Source organism: Oryctolagus cuniculus, chromosome 3, assembly GCF_051225735.1.
Source record: "Oryctolagus cuniculus isolate XC-2025 breed Fujian yellow rabbit chromosome 3, ASM5122573v1, whole genome shotgun sequence".
NCBI classification, from domain to species: domain Eukaryota; kingdom Metazoa; phylum Chordata; class Mammalia; order Lagomorpha; family Leporidae; genus Oryctolagus; species Oryctolagus cuniculus.
The window spans coordinates 164,778,354-164,800,791 of record NC_142869.1 but is presented as its reverse complement, the minus strand read 5'-3'; the positions used below and the strand labels follow the sequence as shown (position 1 = coordinate 164,800,791).

Sequence of the window (22,438 nt, the reverse complement as noted above, 5' to 3'; positions counted from 1 at the left end):
CAGTTCGAGCCCTAGCTATTCCACTTCCAATCCAGCTTCCTGCTAATGACCTGGGAAAGCAGTGGAAGATGGCCCAAGTGCTTGGGCCCCTGCACCCATGTGGGAGACTCCTGGCTTCAGATCGACATAGCTCCAGCTGGTCCCTGGGGCTATTTGGGGAGTGAACCAGTGGATGGAAGATCTCTCTCTTACTCAGTAACTCTGCCTCTCAAATAAATAAATAAATCTTAAAAAAAAAAAAAAAAAGGAACTTTATGGCATCATTGTTATGGTTTTGGCAGGGAAGGCCAAGGCCATGGCCACAGCCTGCGTGACTGGCTCCAGGTGCTTTCTCCTTGCCCCTCCTCTCTGGCTACACCTAGACACCCGTCTTAAGCTGTGTATTTAAGGCCAACAGTTTAATTCCCTTGATGTTCTCAAGATGAGCTTGCACATCTTAACACCATCTATAAACTATACCAAAGATTCCCTTACCTTATACTCTATCCCCTTCCTCCATGCCCCACCTCCCCGAAAGAGCACCTTGGGAAATGTGAATGAAGGTAAGTGTGTGGGCGTTCAGGAGTGGCCCGCACCTGGCATCAAATAATCAGGTAACAAGCAGTGGGCTCCCCTCTGTTCCAGACTGGGGAGGCGTGGAGGGCTACAGCCGCACTGAGAAGGAGGGGGGGCCCGAAGCAGCGGAGGCCAGCTCTGCAGAGGCAGCGCTTCCTCTGGGGCTGGGCGGGGCACAACCTTCGAGGAGGGGCCCTATTCTGTGTCATTCTCCAGTGCCCAGTGCCAAGCCACAGTTCCATCTCCTAAAGAATGAAGGACACACATACCCCACGACGAATGTCAACAGTTTTATTTAGAAACAGATAGGTACCTGTTTGCATTATAGAATATAAAACTTGGTTTACACTCTATAAAAAATAACCAATATCCAAATTCAAGAGAGCTAGCATTCACAGAACACATGATGTGGGTGTGTGGCTACTGTTGATCAGCCTCAGGCTTGATTTAAACTAAAAAAAGAATCCAATGGATCAGAAAGATTCGGGTACACTGCTTGCTGCCGGGTCCCCGGCACCCAGAAGCTGCCATTTCGGCAGACTAAGGCTTGCTTTCTAAGTGTGTGGTTTTCACATCAGGCCTGGGCTCCCTGCACTGAGAGGGTTGCAAGGTTGCAAGGCTCTCTCGCCACAAGGTTCACAACGCGCCCTCCCGAAGCCAGGGCCGGTGGCGTCATTCACTCTCTGGTTGTCTTTATAATAAACGGAGAACTTGGAGGGTGGAGGATTCCATTACCCTATACTGGAGTTAAACTTAGTGTATTCATTATCAAGAGCTCAATGCCAAGGCTGGGGTGATATCACATCACACCTGGCTTTTTACCATACCAAGTAGCTCAACGTGATTGTGGAAGACCAAAGGAGATACCTGGGTTCAGATTAATACTCACCCAGCATCACCTGAACGTGTTATCCAGAAAGATACAGGAAATGATAACGGTTATATATACATATATTTATCTTAGTAACCTGAGGGCTAAAAACTTGGAATACAAGAATTCTCAAGAGGCCCATCTGTAAGAAAAGGACCCAAATGGACAGAGTTCACGTTACATACAATATGGGGAGGTGGAGTTGGGAACAGACGGGGTTTCTTCAGCTCTTTCTACAACGTCCCTCGCTTTGGTCGGCAGGACTGGCAACCTGCCGATCCACGATGAATCTGTTTCTGTTGGTGGCAGAGACGGGGGAGAAGAGGAGTGGGGTGACGGTCAAAGGCAGGAAGGGCGAGCTGTGGTCCTCAAACCAAAGAGGCCTCTCTCGGGAGGTCCTCTCGCCTCTGAGCCTGAGCTCAGCTCTCCGGCAGACACAGAGAGGCCTGGTAGTAAGTGGTTTGTGTTGTGAGGTATGAGGATCCCTGGTAAATTCAGCAGCACATGGTTTTTGGAAACCAGCACACAAGATAAGAACACTGCAGCCAAGCTTGTAACTAATACTGCTATTATATAACTACTGTTCAAAAGAGAAAGGGAAGGAAAAAAATCCCTATTTTGGGAAGTCCTAAGCTTTGATAAAAGGTGGTCCAAATCCTCTCTTCTCAGAGTTCTCTGGCAGATCCCCGTCCGGCGATCATTCTCAGTAAAGGCACTTTCGATGCTGATGACGTGATTGGAAAGGAGTGAACTTTAATTACAGTGAAACCAAGATCAATTCCTTGGCACACCTGGGGAGGAGGCGCCATATGGGGCACTTACAGTGATTGCAACAGGCAAATAATTATGCTGTGAGCGTTTCAACAGATGCACACCCAGAACAGAACGCCTGCCCTGAATATACTCGTATTTTTCCTTTAGTTTTCTAGCTGTTTCGAGCTGGAAACAGTTCTATAAAGAGAGCACACTCACTACATGATTGGTTTTCAAGACACTGGCCCCAGCTCTTCCCCACCGTGCTGTGCTTGACAAAATCAGCCAACAGCTGGTGCTTTGGGGGTGGGGGGAAGAACGGAAGCAAGTCCAGCCGAGCTCAGCCCAGGACCTACCCCTGCCCAGGTAACGGCGGCTCTGCCGCTGGCCCCACAGCAGCTGAGCACAACATGTGGCCCCCACCACCTGGAAACGGACTTTTAACAGGCAAGAGTGTTTGCCCTCTAAATACAATTTGGGGGGGATATATTTTTCCTTTTCTCTCTCCTGAACATTTCTTATTGATCATAGGCTTTAAAAAATGAGTTAAGTGAGATTATAAAAACTGGCAGACAAGGGGTTGAGAAAGAGTAAGAAGGCTGATGGTTGCCTCCACGTGTGACCCTTCAGATCATACTCCCAACTAGAGAACAAATACAGAACACACACCATGTTACACACGGCACAGAGCGTCAGCCTGCAAACACAAGTGCGTGATGAGAGCTGTCGGCAGGAGCGCGGCCCCTCCAGTCCCTCGGAGACAGGAGGAATGGGACGGGATGGTTTTCACTGCTTCGTGACGCCTGTGCACGTCCTGACAAGTTTGTCCTAACAGTCTCAGTAGCGCAAACAATTCCATGTGAAACCAGAAGCTGTAAAAATAAATTACTTTTGAAGCAGCGCAGGCTCCTCTGTCTGCGGCTCAGAACTCGTCATGTCGTACTAAGGCCTCCCCGAAATCTGTGGCTTGGCTGCCCACAAACAAATCATACTTGTCAACTATCTCCTCCTTGGTCAGCTTGCCGTCCTGAAACCAGAGAAAGCCAGGGACTGAGCAGAACACACTTCCCACACCACAGGCACAAACACTGCGACACGATCATTCTAATTATTCCTACTAAATTGTATGTGAACTCTATCCTCTCCTTTGCCCCAAGTGGGAAGCAAACAGCAATGAATACATTTCTGTTATCAGGAAAGCTCACGGAGGAAGGATGGAATCACAGAGCTCAACGACCCAACGGCCAGACCGGGGCTCGCTCCCTAGGAGAATGTTCCCTTACAGCGAGACAGGGAGCACAAGCCGGAGATGGTCGAGACCCGGCGAGCACTTCAGAGTGACCCGAGCCGTCTTCCGGCAGGAGGAACAGAACTCGGCCGTAAGCCTCGTCCACACCTTCCCCAGCCCGGGCCATCAGCCGGGCCTCAAGGCTCAGACACTCGTCTCATACAGCACTAAGGTTTCCAAGGATGTCTACGCTTCATTCCCCCCTATCTCAGGACAAAGCACCTGGCTACTGAAGCGACTGAGAGCAGGAACTCAAGACAGATCGACCCTTAAAAAAGGTTCCCAGGGCTGGCACTGTGGCATAGCGGGTGAAGCCACTGCCTGTGGTGCTGGCATCCTGTGGGACCTGGTCCACGTCCTGGCAGCTGCACTCCTGACCCAGCTCCCTGCTAACGTGCCTTGGAAAGCGGCGGAAGAGGGCCCAAGCGCTTCGGCCCCTGCATTCGCGTGGGAGACCCAGAAGAGGCTTCTGGCTCATGGCTTTGGACTGCTGTAGAGGATGGAAGACCTCTTTCTGTCTGTAACTCTACCTCTGAAATAAATAAATAAATCTTCAAAAAAACTTCTTTAAAAAAATCCCCACACTTAGATTCATTTTCAGTTTAAACAGAGAATCTGAATCTCTGAAAAAGGTGACAGGGCTTAGTGATGACACCACTGTCAGTGAACTGAATGCTTAGCCCATTGATCAAGGACACTTTTAACAGGCTCAGCAAAAGCTGATTTTTAAACTACTACAAAGGACTTCATTTTTAAAGTATATATTTAAGAAGGAAATAACTAGCTTTGGGTAGGCAGAATAGGCCTATTAATAGGTAAGGAACAAGAGAAATAACAAAGCCAGGAGATTAAAAAAAAAAGGCAAGCAAGCAAAGATCCTGGGGACGTGCAGAGAAAGGAAGCCGTGTGCCTGGCAGAGGCCACACAGAGAGGCTGTTTTCTGAAATCTCAGTTCTGCCCGCACTACCAGCACACCAGGCAAAAGGATTTCTAAAATGAGATCAGGTAGCTAGTGTCGCCCTGGAAGTCTTCAATGCCGAATTTATATCCCTGGCAGATTGAGACTAATTAAGGTCTCAGATGCTCTATGTGCTTTTACAGAAATTTTTTAGGCAATCCTCTAGAAACGAGACTCAGATCACTGCTAGCTGGCTTGGGCCTGGCCAAACCTACCTTGTTTTGGTCTGATTCATAGACGAGGTGCCTGGCTTCTGCCTCTGCATGGTCGTAGTCTGAGGGGAGGATCCAGTCTTTGGTCTCTTCCTTGTCCATTTTTCCATCACGGTTCTTATCTCGAAACTCAACAAACTGCTCTCGCTCTGTCTTCACCCATTCTGGCTCGTCAGCATTTCCATCGTGGCTATACATGTCACCTGAGCAGACACAGAAAGGGGTTTTCCTTTTTCTTTTTCTTTTTTTTTGACAGGCAGAGTTAGACAGTGAGACAGAGAGACAGAGAGAAAGGTCTTCCTTCCGTTGGTTCACCCCCTAAATGGCCGCCACAGTCAGCGCACTGCGCCGATCCAAAGCCAGGAGCCAGGTGCTTTTCCTGGTCTCCCATGCGGGTGCAGGGCCCAAGCACCTGGGCCATCCTCCACTGCACTCCCGGGCCACAGCAGAGAGCTGGCCTGGAAGAGGAGCAACTGGGATAGAATCTGGCGTCCCAACCGGGACTAGAACCCGGTTCCTTTTTCCAAAGACTGTCTCATACAAGTCTGGCCTACCCCTTCTTGCTCATCTATCTCTTTAGAAACTAACAACAGTCAGAAGGGTGTTTTAGGCCAGAGAGACCTTCTAGCAGGGTATTCTCCTGAAGCTTAATTAATTATCTTGCAACAAGAATATTTACAGCTGTTGCTTTTGAGTGACTAAGAGCAGTGTTTGTACCTTAAAAAATGCAGAACATGTTGGCTTGCACCAAGAATGATAGACTAGTTGTCTCCCATTTCACTTCATCTCAATGTACCTAGGGAAACTGGACGTCTGGTTTTAGAAAGGTACAGTTTTAAATTCTCAAGGAAATTTGAGAAGTGTAGTATGTTATAAACCAAATCTATCTCTACTAGCGAATTACTACACAGAGCACATATACCAGTGTCCTTCAGTTGGGCAGGCATGCCTCCCAGAAAGAAGACCACCACCAGTGGGGCTGGCGTCGTGGTACAACAGGTTAAGCCACTGTCTGCAATGCTGTCATCCCACGGTGGGGGCCAGTTCCAGTCCTGGTGCTCCACTTCTGACCCTGCTCCCTGCTAACGCGCCTGGGAAAGCAACTGAGGATGGCTCAAGTCCCAGTCCTTGGGCCCCTGCACCCACAGCCACTTGGGGACTGAACCAGTGGATGAAAGATCAACCTCTAACTTTGCCTTTCAAAATAATAAATAAATCTTAAAAAATAGCTAAATGAGTAAAGACAATAAAAAAATACTAGTTGAGTTTTAAAAAAATGGTCCTATTCAGTAACATTAAGGAATTAATAATTTTGGGGGTTGAGATATATTAAAAAGTTTTCAGAGGGGGTCAGTGCTGTGGCATAGCAGGTAAAGCTGCTGCCTGTGACCTTGGCATCCCATATGGGCTCTGGTTCATGTCCTGGCTGCTCCACTTCCCATCCAGCTCCCTACTAATGGCCTGCGATAAGCAGCGGAAAACGGCCCAAGTGCTTGGGCCCCCACCACCCACGTGGGAGACCTGGGTGAAACTCCTAGCTGCTGGCTTCGGCCTGGTCCACTGCTGGCTGTGGTGGCCATCTGGGGGAGTAAATTAGTGGGTAGAAGATCTCTCTGTCTCTCCCTCTTGCCCTATAACTCTTTCAAAATAAATACGTATTAAAAAAAAAGTTTTCAGAAGCACATATATATCTTGGAGACATACAACCAAATGTTTACAGATGAGTGAGACGATTGGAATCTACCTTAAATAAGAAAGAGGGGGACAGGCTTCTGATGTAGTGCTTAAGCTACCACTTGGGACGCCCATATTCCATGCTGGAGCGCCTGCATTCGAATCCTGACTGCTCCCAATTCTGGCTTCCTGCTAACGTGCACTCTGGGAGGCAGTAGTGACAGCCCAAAGCAGCTGAGTCCCTGGCACCCATGTGGGACACCTGGATTGAGTTCCCCGCTCCTGGCTTTGGCTTGGCCCCAGCCTCAACTGATGTGGGGGACACTGAGGAGTGAACCAGTAGATGGGAGATCTCTTTCAAATAAATAAAGTAAGTTTTTTAAAAAAATAAGAAAGACGGCGCTGGTGGTGTGGCGTAGCGGGTAAGGCTGCTGTCTGCAGTACCAGTACCCCATATGGGCACTGGTTCAAGTCCCGGCTGCTCCACTTCCAATCCAGCTCTCTGCTGTGGCCTACAAAAGCAGTAGAAGATGGCCCAAGTCCTTGGGCCCCTGCACCCGTGTGGGAGACCCAGAGGAAGCTCCTGGATCTTGGCTTCAGATCAGCGCAGCTCTGATCGTTAAGACCAACTGGGGAGTAAACCAGCAGATGGAAGACCTCTCTTTCTCTCTCTGTGTGTAACTCTGACTTTCAAATAAATAAATAAATCTTAAAAAAAAAAAGAAGGAAGGTAAGGAAATGGATGTGGCTGGGACAGGACCAGCTATAGGCTGGTGGCTGCTCAGGCTCGCATAGGAACAGTGACCATACGTATACTATGCTGGTTAATTCTGTGTTTGCAATGTTCTATAAGAAATTTAAAAAATAAAAAGAAGCAGCACAACTCTGAGTACATCTTATTAATGCTACATGTAAGAAGCAAAGAACTGTTTATGATCTCCCTTCTTTAGAGCGCAGAAACTGGCACACTCCCAGAAACTGTGAGATATTATTCTGGAGACTTAGCATACCAGGTATTAATGTGTTTGCATTAGTTATTGATTTGTAAAAGAGGACTCTACACACACACACACACACAGTTACACACACACTTTCTCATATAGCAAATTTTGGTAGTTTCAAGATACACTTCCTCTGCCTTTAAATCTAAATGATGGGGAGAGAAACGCCTCCTTATTTGGCAAATGATACCTAACAGTTATAAAACTTATTTCTCTCTTCAGAGGCTCAAATGAGCTCTTTAGTTTTAGCAATTGTGATAAAATGTCAAAAGCTAAGAATGAAAGAATAAAACATCTTAAAGTAGAAAATCCTAAAACCATCAACTCAAGCTCAGAAAAAGTAGCCAGACTTTAATCCATTATACTGACAGACTCTGCTAAGAAAAAATTCATTGTGGCAACATTCTATCCTCTATTGTTCATACTTTCTCTAAAAATTAAAAATACTTCACTGGGTCTTAGAAAAAAAGGAGTTGTAAATATCCAAGGAGTATTCCAATTGGAATAACCCTACAACAGAAATATAGTAGGTGTGACTAGACAATATCTAAGTAAAAGTGAGCTGCTCAATGAAGCTTAATGATAGCTGAGAGAAGCATAGTTTAATACAAAATATACCAGGGATGGCCATCTGGCACAGTGCTTAAGATATCACTTTGCCCACATCTCATATTGGAGTGCCTGTTTTCAAGTCTTGGCTCTACTTCCAATCCAGCTTCCTGCTAATGCTCCTGGGAAAGCAGCAGATGATGGCCCAAATATTTGGACCCCTGTTATCCATTTGAGAGACCTGGATGGAGTTCCAGGTTCCCGGCTTCAGCATGTCCCTATCCCAGCCATTACAGCCACTTGGGGAGTGAAGCAGTGGATGGAAGACTCTCTCTTCATCACTCTGCCTTCCAAATAAATTATTATCTATTTATTTATTCCTGGGTTTCCTAGTGTAAGTCCAGGTTTCTTGCAATTCTTTACCATCAATTAATATGACATCCAGGGTACATTCTGTGAATCTGTCAATATGGTAGTCAGTGGCCAATGTGGCTACTGAGAAATTAAAAGATGGCTGGTCCACATTGGGTTGTGCTATACATATGCATAAAAAATCAATAATTCATATTAATAAGTGGAAATTATAGCATTTTGGAATATTAGATTAGGTAAGAGCCATTACTGAAATTGATTTCATCTGCTTCCTTTTACATTTTAATGTGGCTATTAGGAAAGTTAAAATTACATATGTGACTCGCATTTGTACTTCAGCTGGATAGTGCTACTGTGGATACTTTATCATTACCCAATATTCATCACACTGGCTTGGCTTAAGGATCTGGGAAGAGCTGACCTATGGAGCAGATTGTTCCTGTGGCTGATCACACCTTCCAAAGTTTTATTTTAGCTTCTTTTAAAAAACACACTAGAAGCACACTTACCAATATACTCTTCTAGATCAATGAAACCATCACCATTCTTATCTATATCTTCCATTGTTTCCTAAGCAGGAAAAAACAAAAGACCATTACACTTGTCTCTGAACAAATTTGCCAGAAGAGAATATGCTATCTTCCCTCTCACACTCAGACTCAGACACACACACACACACACACACACACACACAGTTAAAACCATCAAAAACTGATGCTTTTCTAACTGGAAAATGGTAAATTAGTCTTCTTGGAAGTGTGCTGCCACTGCTCAATGATGGACAAGCCATAATGATGCTGAAGTCATGGCAATGAAGTGACCAGTGATTATGTATACAACTACAGATGGACCACTCAGCATGGGACATATTCAAAAAAGCATTTCCCCTTTCATACTTTACACAAAGCTACTAATGAAACAGCCAATATTATCTGACGGAAAGTACTAAATGAAAGCCCAAGATACTTAGAAAAGGTCCAGAAAAATGGTGACAGAGCTTGGAATTTGAATCTTGTATAGCAAATCATTTCTTTCAAATACACAAGAAAGGCCAAAAGGGGAAGATGGCAAATGCAACCAGAGAAACAGAGCCTGTTCAGAACCCCTGCTGTCACTCACCTGCACTACTATATCTTTCATGTAGTCATACTCCTCAGGATGCAGGAAAGCTGTGAACTCCTCCTTTGTGGCAATGAGATCTCCATCCTTGTCCGCCATTTTAAACCTCCGCTCATCTCTAACCATCATCTGTTTATAGTTAAATCCATCATCAGGGTCTGGATCATCTAGAAAACAACAATTCAAGTCAAGTCTTAAAGGCTTTTGGAAAAAACAAAAACGCAAGGGGTAGGGATATAATTTCCAAGAAAGATAAACCAAGCAATGAAGAAATAACTTGATTACACAGGCAAAATTTGTGGCAGTATAAAGACATCTAGTTTAGGGCTAAAGCTCCAGTAATCAGACCCGAGTTAGGTCCAAGCTGACTGTAAATGTTTGCCATCCAACATGGAACCCTGGCTCTAGGACTCATAACCAAATATGTAATGTTTCACTGTTACTGGTGTGAAGGTTTCTACAAGGCTTGAATTTTCCAGTTATATGTGCAGGCAGTGTTGGCCCTAAAATCATACCATTCAGGTGTGAACGCTAACACTTTTTAGCTGTGTGAGCTTAGGCAAGTAAATTAACTATGCCTCAGCAGTTAGAGGCAACAGGGGTGTGTGCTTCACAACGCTGTTAAAAGGATTAAAATGAGAAAATAAATCAGATGAAGTCAAATGAAACTACTGCTATTTTTTTTTTAACTTAAATATGTGGCTGTCATCACAAAGCTAATGCCAAAGGCCTTCTATCCTAGTTCAAGGACACTCAGATTCAAGCAAATGAATTCCAGACATCACAACTCTGAAACGATCACATTTGGTATGTGTGTATTTTTTAGTCAACTCAGACATCTACCAACAGGTCCAGGTATTATTCACCCTCTATTTAGAAAAACAGAAAATACAAATTGACCTACAGTTACAGAAAATGGATCACTGCTTGCTTAGGGACAAAGGCATGGGGAGGGTGAGAAGGACAAAAAAGGAACAGGAGGAAGTTTTAGGGGGTGATAAATATATCCATTATCTTGATTGCCGTGATGGTCTCATTACCATATACATTTCAAATTTACCAGCTGTGTACTTAAATATGCCCAGTTCACTGTGTGTCAATTATATTTTGATAAAGCTATTTAAAAAAAATAAACATTGAACTACAACCAAACTGAATCTGCACCTATCCATCTGTGGAACTGCACAGCAGCAGCTACACAGTTTATAGGCAGGAAGAACGAAATCTGGTGTCTTTAAGCTGAAAAAACATGAAGGCATTAACTGCAGAAAAGAAATATAAAAAGTAAGTTGCTGTGTGAACCAAGTCAGATAATAGATGGGAAAATATTTTAAAGATAAAAGATACCATGTTAAAGATAATAAGTTATTACTCCTGCAATATATTGAATAGCTTTGTAAAAAGACCCATGGGGCCCTTTAACAATAACATACTGCTGACTTTTGATACTCTAGTTCAATCTTTCCATACTTTAAAACAAAACAGGGCCAGCACCATGGTGTAGTGGGTGATGCCAGCATTTAATATGGGTGTCAGTTCATGTTCCAGCTGCCCCACTTCAATTCAGCTCTCTGATAAAGACCTGGGAAAAGCAGAAGAAGGTGGCCCAAGTGTACGGGCCCCTGTCACTTGACATGTGGGACACGCAGAAAACTCCTGGTTCCTGGCTTTGGCCTGGCAGAGCCGCAGTGGTTGTGGCTATCTAAGGAGTGAAGCAGCGGATGGACGATCTCTCTCCCATTATCTTGGTAACTCTTTCAAACAAACAAATCTTTATTTTTTACTGTGTATAAAAAATTTAGTTAGCATATCAAATTATTAGTCACTGGGATCTTATACATATATACTCTACGCTGTTAGACGTGAAGAATTTAAGGAAAACACCGTCTTTCTTAGGTGCAAAGTCATCTCTTCTAAACAAACGCAGAGTTTCAGGGCTAACTGCGTAGTGTAACAGAAAAACCACCTGCACCTCCACACCAGGTTCTCAGTTAAGAGCCTTCCTCCCACCCTGGGGTAAACCTGGTGACCGGGTCAAGTCGTCTGACAGCAACATGCACATACATGAGGATGGAAAAAAGGAAAACGCAGAACTTTATTTTTAATGATGACCCTTAGGCCTACAGCCCTGCTTGAGCCCTGTAGGTACGCTAAGCACCAGTTTATGGCCCTGGCTGGCCGTGCACAGCTTTGGGGAGGCTCTTGATCTGGAACTAGATCAAGGGTGGATCTTTGGGATTTTGTGCTTTATTTGTGGCAGAGACAGTGTTAACATTCCTTTTGAGAGTAGTGCATTCATTCAGACATATTTTACCTAAGAGCTAAGATGACTGCTGTCTGAACTCAAGAGTGAATCAAGAACACATGTTCACACCAGCTCCTCACTTCTTAGCCAGCTCATCCTCCCGGGGCCCGTCAGCCCCTCAGCCCGCACGCCTCTGAGGAAAGATGCCTTATAAAGCCATTGCCTCTCCAGCCAGCGTTTCAGCTTCTGTATAGTCTCAGGCAGCAGAAATACCCATTACATTGAATCATCTGCCTTGTGAGGCAACAGAGCTTTCAACAGATTTTTATGCAAATAATCATGCACAGAGTTGAAGAATCACTCCGGGCAGGGCAGCAAGTGAGTGCTCAAGTGCAAGCTGATGTACTAACACACCAATCTGTGCAGATCACCCACAGGCTACCCTCTGCTTTATATTTTATAATTACTTCTAAGGAGATCCGGAGAATGCTGGGTCTCAGCCAGAGACTCTCCACCTACATGGAGGTTTTAGTACGTGTGTTCTTAATTGGTGTGGGATACGCTTGGTTCTTGGCCAAGTGTCAGGCACTGAGACAGAGGGAGTGCCACTTTAGTCTTAGAAATGAGAGCAAGCCCGACACAGAAATAAAAGTCTCTTCACCAGAAATGCATCCAGCCCTGTGATGAACACGGCAGCTGGCTCTCCAGTGGGAAAACATTACACTGTCAGGGCAGTGAGGGGACACTTGCTCTAAGCCAGAGATTCCCCTAATTTCCAGGATAAAAATACAAAAAGTATTATTTATGCATGCTTATCTCAAACTGTATCATGTACAATAGAAGAATCTCATAAATTAAAACACCTTAGGTCAGTCACGGCAAAGTGTAGTAAGTAACAGAAAATTACTGACAGGTGGTCCCCACAAACAAGTCAACAGAAAGCATTCAAAATAACATTTATTTGCCTAGAAGCACTTGCAAAGCAAGCTGAAAAACGCGTGTGCCAGAGAAAACAAATGGGAAATTTTCATTTCTAAACTTAGTAAGCAGACATATTGAAATAGTTAAATTTTTATCAAGGAAATTTTTGTTTGAATGTTATTTTACTAAGAAAAGACAACAGATTTCACCTGATTCTCACTAGTTATAAAGGAATCTAATTGAGTTTGAGTTTCAGGTCCAACACTTTAACGGGACCACGTCAGGAGACATCTCAAGGTCTCTCACTTTGCATTGTTGGAACAAATGCAGCCTTTTCGGTAAAATCTATGCTAAAAATTATCTCTGAGGGACGACAGAAAGAAAATGAGAAAATATATTTGTAATGCTTAAGGTGTACAAGATGTCAAACTTCAGAAGAACAAAATTAAACAAATAAGACATAGTACACAAAGTTAAAACACAGGAGATCAGGTAAGCATGGAATCACTGAAGGTAAGCACAGCTCTTCCTTTCCTGCGTGACCCATTTGTTTCTTTGACTCAAGACCATGGTCTCTGCCAGGCTGACAACTTGCCCCTTACCCAGGTAAGTGCCATAAGTCACGTTTCTGTACTCATCCCAGGAGATTAAGCCGTCTTGATTCATATCAAACTCCTGCCATTGGTTTTCAACATTGTCATATATGTATTTCTTCTGGGCGTGCTTAATCCAGGATTTCAGCTCCCCCTCCGTCACAAACCCATCTTTATCCGCGTCTATTTTATCTACAATCATTCTACAAGACAAAACAGTTACGTTTCAAGGTGCCGGCTCCACAAAGCTTTTTCCCCCAGATTGTAGGGACCTACCTAAAACGTAGCCGTAGGTGGCATTTTTATACTCCTCCCAGGAAACGAGGCCGTCCTCATTGAGGTCATGCCCCTTCCACTGTCGCTCTACATCCTCGTAAATCCAGCGCTTTTGTGCAAATTTAATCCAGTCTTTGAGCTCATCCACAGTGACAAACCCGTCATCGTCGCCATCTATTTTACTTACAATCTTTCTGTAGAAAATGCAGAGAAATCCAGCAAGAGGTTAAAAGGACACAAGGCTCTGGACATAGCCAGGTTGTGTGCTGTGACCACAGGAGCTGCTCAAGGCTAACACATGGAAATAAAAAAATTGTCTCTAAAAAACAAAACAGCTAGACAGGAACTGACAGTTTTCCTCTTCAGTGACCCATCACTGACTGGTAATGAGCCATTCAGGGTAAACACAGTTCCTGGCTGCTGTACTTGCATCCCAAAGCAAACCATTCAGTCTGTGGTCAGAATCCAGGAGCAAATATCCATACTTATCTAGGTTCTCCATTCTTTATATCAAATAACACACAAATTTCTCTGTCTTCCCTTACTGCTTTTAGGAGAAAAAAGAACCTTCATTTCTTGGTCACAACCACTGGTATGCTTAATTTTGAAATACAGGTACATAGAGAGGGGGACGCTTATCTTAAAAATGGCCAGCAGCTTTTCTTGTGTTGGATTGTATTTTTGTATGTAATCAGAAACTGGAGAATGGAGAACTCTGATGAAATGTCTTAAGAATGTGTATCTGGGGCCGGCGTTGTAGCGTAGTGGGCAATACCACCACCTGTAGTGTCGGCATCCCACATGGACAACAGTTGGAGTCCTGGCTGCTTCACTTCCAATCCAGCTCTCTGCTATGGCCTGCGAAAGCAGTGGAAGATGGCCCACGTGCTTGGGCCCCTGCATTTGAGTGGAAGATCTGGAAGAAGCTACAGGCTCCTGGTTTCAGATCTGCCCAGTTCTGGCCACTGCGGCCATTTGGGGAGTGAACCAGTGCTTGAAAGACTCTTCTTTCTCTCTGCCTCTCTCTAACCCTGCCTTTCAAATAAATAAATCTTAAAAAAAAAAAAAAAAAAAAAAAAGAAAAAAAAAAAAAAGAATGTATATCTGCGATAAGAATGCTAATAAGCTGAGAGGGTTAGTGTGCAGATTACAAAGCAAAAGCAACAAAACTAGTCAGTCACTATACTGTCTTTCAGATTCGCCATCTTAAACTGCAGGATTTAAAATTATGCACGACACAAAAGCTCACGAAAACTCCATCACCTACTTACAGAGGCCAAGACAACCTATGTATAGTCACACATGTAAGTAGCCCTTTTGGAAACAGAAACTTTAAATCAAAACTTCCAACACTGGGAGTATAAGTGAGAGGGCAGGTACAGTGGGAAGAGTCACTATGTTCTTAAGTTGTATTTATGAAATGCATGAAGTTTGTGTTCCTTAAATAAAAAGTTTCTGGGGAAACAAACAAAACTTCCAACATGGGGGCTGGCACTGCTGCATAGTAGACTATGCCTCCCACTTGGGTGCAGGTTCCTGTCTGGGCGGCTCTTCTGATCCTGTTCTCTGCTATGGCCTGGGAAAGCAATGAGAGATGGCTCAAGTGCTTGGGCCCCTACAGCCATGTGGGAGACCTGGGAGAAACTCCTGGCGGAGTGGATAAGGCCACTAGGATGCCTGAAATCGAATCTCACTTTCACTTCTGATCCAGCTTCTCACTAATGTGCTTGGGAGGCAGCAAATGATGGTCCAAGCAGGTACCTGGGTTCCTACCATTCACATGGGAGACCTGAATGTAGCTCCTGGCTTTGGTTGGGCCCAGCTGTGGACATTCTGGGCATTTGGGGAGTGAACCAGCAGATGGAAGACCTCTCTCTGTCTCTCCCTCTCCGTAACTCTGCCTTTCAAAATGAATAAATCTTTAAAAAAAAAAAATAAAAAATAAAATAAAAAAAAAAGCTAATAGATAGCTGGTGCCGTGGCTCAATAGGCTAATCCTCCGCCTGCGGCGCCAGCACACGGGGTTCTAGTCCCGGTCGGGGCGCCGGATTCTGTCCCAGTTGCCCCTCTTCCAGGCCAGCTCTCTGCTGTGGCCCGGGAGTGCAGTGGAGGATGGCCCAAGTCCCTGGGCCCTGCACCCACGAGGGAGACCTGGAGGAAGCTCCTGGCTCCTGGCTTTGGTTGGTGTGGCACTGACCACTGTGGACAACTGGCAAGTGAACCAGCGGATGGAGGACCTCTCTCTCTCTGCCTCTCCTTTCTCTATAATTCTGACTTTCAAAGAAAACAAATAAATCTTAAAAAAAAAAAAAAAAAGAGGCAGAGGCATGAAGCACAGGGTGGCGGGGGTGGTCTTCCATCTCTGGTTCATTCCTCAAATGGCTGTAACAGCTGGAGCTGTGCCAATCCAAAGCCAGGAGCTTCTTCCAGGTCTCTCATGCAGGTACAGGGGCCCAAGGACTTGGGCCATCTTCTATTGCTTTCCCAGGCCAAGCAGAGAGCAGGATCAGTAGTAGAGAAGCCAGAACTCAAACTGGCACCCATATGGGATGTTGTCACTGCAGGTAGTGGCTTTACCTGCTATGCCACAGTGCTGGCTCCAGCAAAGCCATCTCTTAAACACCATCCTCTATCTATCTGGACTTAAGGGAAAAACTGTTTTTGTAACTTTAAATCTGTAGAATTTCAACAATATTAACAGATTAAGTTATATTAGTATTGAAAGTTCTGCATGATCTATAATGGGATCCAGTTTGTGCTCAAACAGTATTGGCTATTAATAGTGTCACTGTACCGTTAAGAAACAAAAAGGGTGGGGCAAGGTATCAGAACCCCTCCGTTCCCAAAAGGTATTTTTAAACTACTATAAATAGTTTGAAGAGAAGGGCTATCCAGATAAAAATGGCATATGACTGCTCAAGATGAGCTTCTTAATGGAGCTGGCTGAAGAGTAAACCCCAAATGGTCTAATCCAGGGGTTGGCAAACTTTTTTTGAAAAGGGACAGAGAGTAAATATTTTTGACTTTGTGGGTCACATATAAATCTGTTATGCACATATATATATAATACAATCCTCTAAAGATGTAAAAGGCAGCCTGTAGGCAGTAACTCAAATCTTTAATACTTTGTAAATTTATGAAGGTAATGGTCTAATAGTCCTATGACAATGGACAGCCCTATGAATGTAGTTATGACGATACTAAACAGTTATTTCAGGACAAACACACTGCATTTAATGGCTTCCCTGTTATTTTTCCTAAGAGGCAACATATGCCCCTAAGGCTCAAGTAGCATAAAACAAACTTTTAGTCCTTTTAAGAATGGGGGCGGGGCAGCGCCGTGGTGTAGTGGGTAAAGCCTCAGCTTGCAGTGCCAGCATCCCATGTGGACGCTGGTTTGAGTCCGGGCTGCTCCACTTCCAATCCAGCTTTCTGCTATGGCCTGGAAAAGCAGTAGAAGATGGCCCCAAGTCCCTGGGCCCCTGCACCCATGTGGGAGACCTAGAAGAAGCTCCTGGCTTTGGATCAGTGCAGCTCCAGCCGTTGCGGCCAACTGGGGAATAAACCAGCGGATGGAGGATCTCTGTCTCTCTTCCTCTGCCTCTCCGTAACTCTTTCAAATAAGTGAATAAATCTTAAAAAAAAAAAAAAAAAAAAAAAAAAAAAAAAAAAAGTTGGAGGTGGGTATTGGTGCAGTGCAGCAGGTTAGGCTGCCACTTGGAACACCCACATCCCATCAGAGTGCTGGTTCTAATTCCAGCTGCTCCGCTTCTGATTCAGCTTCCTGCTAATGAACCTGGGAAGGCAGCAGGTAATGGCCCAAATACTTGGGTCCCTGCCACCTATGTTGAAAACCTGAATGGAGTTCCAGGCTCTTGGCTTCAACCTGCTCCCACCCTAGCTGTTGGGGCCATTGTAATGGAAGATCTCTCTCTGCCTTTGAAATCAATCATCAATCTGGTCAACAAGTGAACTCAGAAAGGTGCATAATAGTCTTAAAATATGTGTGTACTTTTCTAAGAGAGTCATTAGTTTTCATTAGACTCAAAGGGTCTGAGGCTGTGATCCCCAAAATGATAAGGAATCACTTTTACTCATTTCTACAGCAAATACATCAAGGGTAAGAACTTTAATATTAAGAATCACTTCAAAACAAATTCTTTTGAATTTTTGAAGGACACATAATGAAAATTAAGTAAATCTGGATTTTTTTTTGGAGGGAGGAGAAAGATAAGATATACTTATTAAAAAATGTCCTATTTGTTAACATACTTAAGAAAATGGTACTGAATATGGTATATTAAATTGGTGCAAAATGCTTCCCGAGGACTTTTTAGATATTACTACCATAGATTTCAAAAACAGTAGTGGATCTTTGCAACTACAGGTATAAACCATGATTTCTCTTAATAATCACTCGTGTTACATAATCACCTACCAAAAACAATGCCATAGAAATTTTTTTTTTTTTTTTTTTTAATATTTTTGACAGGCAGAGTGGACAGAGAGAGACAGAGAGAGAAAGGTCTTCCTTTTGCCGTTGGTTCACCCTCCAATGGCCGCCGCTGCAGCCGGCGCACCGCGCTGATCCGATGGCAGGAGCCAGGATCCAGGTGCTTTTCCTGGTCTCCCATGGGGTGCAGGGCCCAAGCACCTGGGCCATCCTCCACTGCACTCCCTGGCCATAGCAGAGAGCTGGCCTGGAAGAGGGGCAACCGGGACAGAATCCGGCGCCCCGACCGGGACTAGAACCCGGTGTGCCGGCGCCGCAAGGTGGAGGATTAGCCTAGTGAGCCACGGTGCCGGCCTGCCATAGAAAATTTAAAAAAAAGTTCACTTGGGACTCTGCTTCCAATGGTACAACACTGCATAAGCTAGGGATATCTGTCACTATGTCCAAAATTCGGGAGAAGCAAGCACCACTTAGCTCACTCATTCTACAAAAAAACATGATTTTGTCATCTTAGTCTAATAAAATACCAAGCCTGTTCATGCACCGAACTTTTGATAATATTTACTGATGATAAAAAAAGACTTTTTCTCAATTGAAAATTGCTAGCAGAGCTATTCTGCTACCCGCCAAGAGCCAGAACATCAGTAAGGTATCTTCCACCTAAATGACACTGAACTTGGGGGCCCTCCATTAGGTGTAATTCTGTGAAGAGACAGTGGAGACCAAACATGTGAGGGACATGCACAGTGTTAACAGGTGTGACAAACATTGGGAGCACTGTTGTGCAACTCCATTTTCAGCTTGGAATGTTAAGAGTTACAGGATTAAAACACAGTTAGCACCATCTCTCAAAGTTAGAAAAGCAAACTCATAGCAGAATGAGGCTGATGTATATTTCAAATCTACTTTCAAATGCTTTGGGATAACTGCTCATTCTATATAGCAAAATCTTTTTTTGATTACTTCTGTCAGGACTGAAGAATAAAATATTGTACTCTTTGGTCAGCAGATAATCCAATGAAAGATTGAATATATTCTGTGTTATCTCCAAAAGCAAACCCTAGGGGGCCAGCGCTGTGGCGTGGTGGATAAAGCTGCCACCTGCAATGCTGGCATCCCATATGGGCGCCGGTTCCAATCCTGCTGCTCCACTTTCCATCCAGCTCTCTGCTATAGCCTGGGAAAGCAGGAGATGGCCCAAGTCCTTGGGCCCCTGCACCCACGTGGGAGACCCGAAAGAAGCTCCTGCCTCCTGATCGGCGCAGCTCCGGCCATTGCGGCCAATTGGGGAGTGAACCAGCGGATGGAAGACCTCTCTCTCTGCCTCTTCTCTGTGTAACTCTGACTTTCAAATAAATACTTTAAAAAAAAAAAAAAAAAAAAAGCAAACCCTAGAGCAACATCTTACAGCACTACCCATGATGGCAAAGTATTTTTGGGGAAGTGCACTTGTTACAACTTTCCACACAAATCTCCTGAATGCAGTCAGAAAGCTGCACCAATGCTGCTCACTGAGGAGGAAATCGGTGCAAAACTGACCTGCGTTTTCTTAAAAAGCAAGGCTTCTGGAGAGCCAAGAGAAGTCAGAATTCCAGCTGGAAACAATCACCTGGGGTTCTACCCAATTGGCCCTTGGGTGAAAAGCTGCCTGCTGAGCGCCAAACAACCTGACCACTGCCCGGTGACTCGCACTCGGACATTCAGACCAGGACTTGCCATACTCTGCTAAGAAAGTCAGGTTGGTTGATTTGGTTTTTGTTTTTTAATTAAGTAAATGTCTGAGAATGAAAACAAAGGGGTGAAAAACATCCTGGGAAACCATAAACTTTACAGAAAATGCTCCAGGGGTCCAATTTGCAGTTTATTAGCCACTTAAAGATGTGGCTTGGACAACAGTGAATTCAGTTCTTAAAAACAGCAGCGAAGCCTCCACGTAACATTCTTCTGGGATCAGGAGGACGCAGTTCAAGGAGGGTCTGCAGTCCTCAGTACTTTCTGTGCATAATGATTTTGCCATGTAGAATGCGATACAAACTGTTACTCAGTGGATATGGATGAAAGCAGCAGGCACTAATTACATTTTAGTGGTAGCAATTCTGTGGTTAGCGTTCAGAAGATGTAGTTCAACACGGCGTTACTGGTGCCAGAAATGGGGGGGCAGGCATAAGCTGATTTAAAGCACGGCATTACCCTACACCAGCCCCCTGAGAACGGGCATCTTACCCAAGCCTCTCCTTGCTCTCCTCCGGTGTCAGCTGATCAAAGGTCTTTGCCTCTTCAGCACCCAAGAAGGCGTCATGGTCATAATCAAAGCTCTGAGCATCATCGTGAACCTTGTCGCTGAGCTGAGGCTCATGATGTACGCGGTCTTTCTTCTCTGTGGGCTTGCTCAAGGCAAAGGCTGTGCACAGGGACAGGCACATAAGAAACTGTCGCAGGTCCATGACAACTGGGCCTTAAAGAAAATGAAAGGCAGTTAAATTAGGAAGCTGTATGGGTAACAACAAAACAAGAAATTAACTTCCCAGTTAATTTTTTAAAAGATTTATTTATTTGAAAGGTAGAATTACAGAGAGGCAGAGGCAGAGACATCTTCCACCTGCTGGTTCTCTCCCAAAATGGCTGCAATGGCCAGGGCTGGGCCATCTTCTGCTGCCTTCCCAGGCACACCAAGAAGGGAGCTGGATGGGAAGTGGAGCAGCCAGGTCTCCCATATGGGATGCCGGCGATGCAGACAGTGGCTTAACCTGTTAACGCTACAACACCGGCCCTAGCAAGCTGATTTCCAGGTTGATAATTTTGTATGGCCTGCGAGTGATATTATTTATATATCCAAATGGCCCTTGGCAGAAAAAAGGTTCCCCACCCTGGCAATACTTCTCAGGTGATTCTGATGATCACCAGATTAGGAATCAATGAAATACTAGCAGCTTCCTTGGTCCACAATTCCAAAGTGGCCTGCATCCAGGTTCAACCTCGAGTCACCTTCACTTGCCCAGGCATAAGAACCTGGAGTATTTTCAGAGTAGATTCCCAGCCTCAAGCTGCAAGACAGAAACCTATTTAGCACACTCTAGATACCCCACAGTACTAGTCAGAGAGGTTAAAATCTTGGGGGGAAAAACTCACAAACCATAAAACTTAAAATCAAGGGGAAGGGTCTCCTTTGGCGCCTATGTTGTAACTAATCTTTCGTCACAGAGCAGTATTCGGAATGCTTTTTCCTCTGCAACCAGAGTTTTTATCATTTCACATCATCTCTCATTCATCTCCCTTTATGCCTAACACTTGGTACCTTGGGATTGTGAATGTGACCTTATTTGGAAATGAGGTCTCTACAGATGTAATCAAGTTAAAATGAGAACATGCTGGATCAGGGTAGGCCCTGATCCAATGAACAGTGTCTCATAAAAAGAGAAATGTGGACACAGACATAGGAGAGGGAATGCCTTGTTATGAAAGAGGTGGAGAATGAAGTGATGCATCTACACAGCAGGCAACTCCAAGAATTGCTGGCAACCGCTAGAAGGAGGCAAGGATGGATCTCCTCGGACCTTCAGAGAACACGGTCCTGCTGACACCTGCTTTCAAACCTTTAACCTCCAGAACTACAAGAGAATATGTATCTGTTCTTTTCAACCACCCAGTGCATAGCGATATGTTCCAGCAGCCCTGGGAAACTAACACAAGTAAGGAGTGTGTAACATGAAAACCAAACACACATCTTGCCCTAATCTGCATATTAAACCACCATAGACTTCACCTTCCCCAAGAGGTCTATAGAACTAGTTAGTCTGTTAGTCTAAATCATTACATTTTATATGTAAATAATTGCAAAAATAGTAAAATTGTTTCAGTATTGCTTACAACTCAGAGGATCTCTATCCAGACTGCACCCTAGAAATCACCCTGGGATGTCCAGAAAATAAGACTCCTGAATCCCTCATCTTATCAATAAATGAGCACATCTGGGGACGGGGCCTGCGTTAGGACCTGCTCGCAATGACAGCGTCCTAGGTCAGGAGGCCTGCTTAACTTCCAGCTGCTCTGCTTCCCATCCAGTTCTCTGCTAATGTGCCTGAGACAGCAGCGGAAGATGGCCCAGGTGCTTTTGGGGTCTTGCTACTCACATGTGAGGCTCAGATGGAGTTCCAGGCTCCTGGCTTTAACCTGGCTCAGCTCTGGCTGTTGCGGGCATTTGGAGAGTTAACTAGAGGATGGAAGGTATCTGACTCTCTCTTGCTCCCTCTTTCAAATTAGGAAAAGAAAAAGAAAGAAAGGAAAAAGAAAAAAGAAAAAGGATTATAGTGTGGGGTGAAGCCTGGCCATTAATATTTTTAAAAGGCTGTTGGCCGGCGCCGCAGCTCAATAGGCTAATCCTCTACCTTTGGCGCTGGCACACCGGGTTCTAGTCCCCCTCAGGGCACTGGATTTTTTTTTTTTTTAAGATTTATTTATTTACTTGAAAGCCAGAGTTACATGGAGAGAAGGAGAGGCAGGGAGAGGGGCAGGGAAAGACAGAGAGAGAGAGGTCTTCCAGCTGCTGGTTCACTCCCCAATTGACCGCAACAGCCGGAGCTCTGCCAATCCGAAGACAG

General features: G+C 44.7%; 1 protein-coding gene across 5 annotated transcripts in view; it reads right to left on the bottom strand.

Moving 5' to 3' along the window:
- Positions 1 to 832: 832 nt before the first annotated feature.
- Positions 833 to 22,438, bottom strand: part of CALU (calumenin) — a 32,759-nt gene continuing 11,153 nt past the window's right edge. Inside the window, exons 2-8 of one of the 5 annotated variants that reach the window (XM_089327912.1) lie at positions 20,064 to 20,295; positions 13,388 to 13,581; positions 13,121 to 13,314; positions 9,353 to 9,519; positions 8,743 to 8,803; positions 4,641 to 4,840; positions 833 to 3,206 (exon numbers count right to left, since the gene is read on the bottom strand). In XM_089327912.1, coding sequence (XP_089184038.1) covers positions 3,102 to 3,206; positions 4,641 to 4,840; positions 8,743 to 8,803; positions 9,353 to 9,519; positions 13,121 to 13,313 — 726 coding nt within the window. In that variant the 5' untranslated portion in view covers position 13,314; positions 13,388 to 13,581; positions 20,064 to 20,295 and the 3' untranslated portion in view covers positions 833 to 3,101. 5 annotated transcript variants of the gene reach the window in all.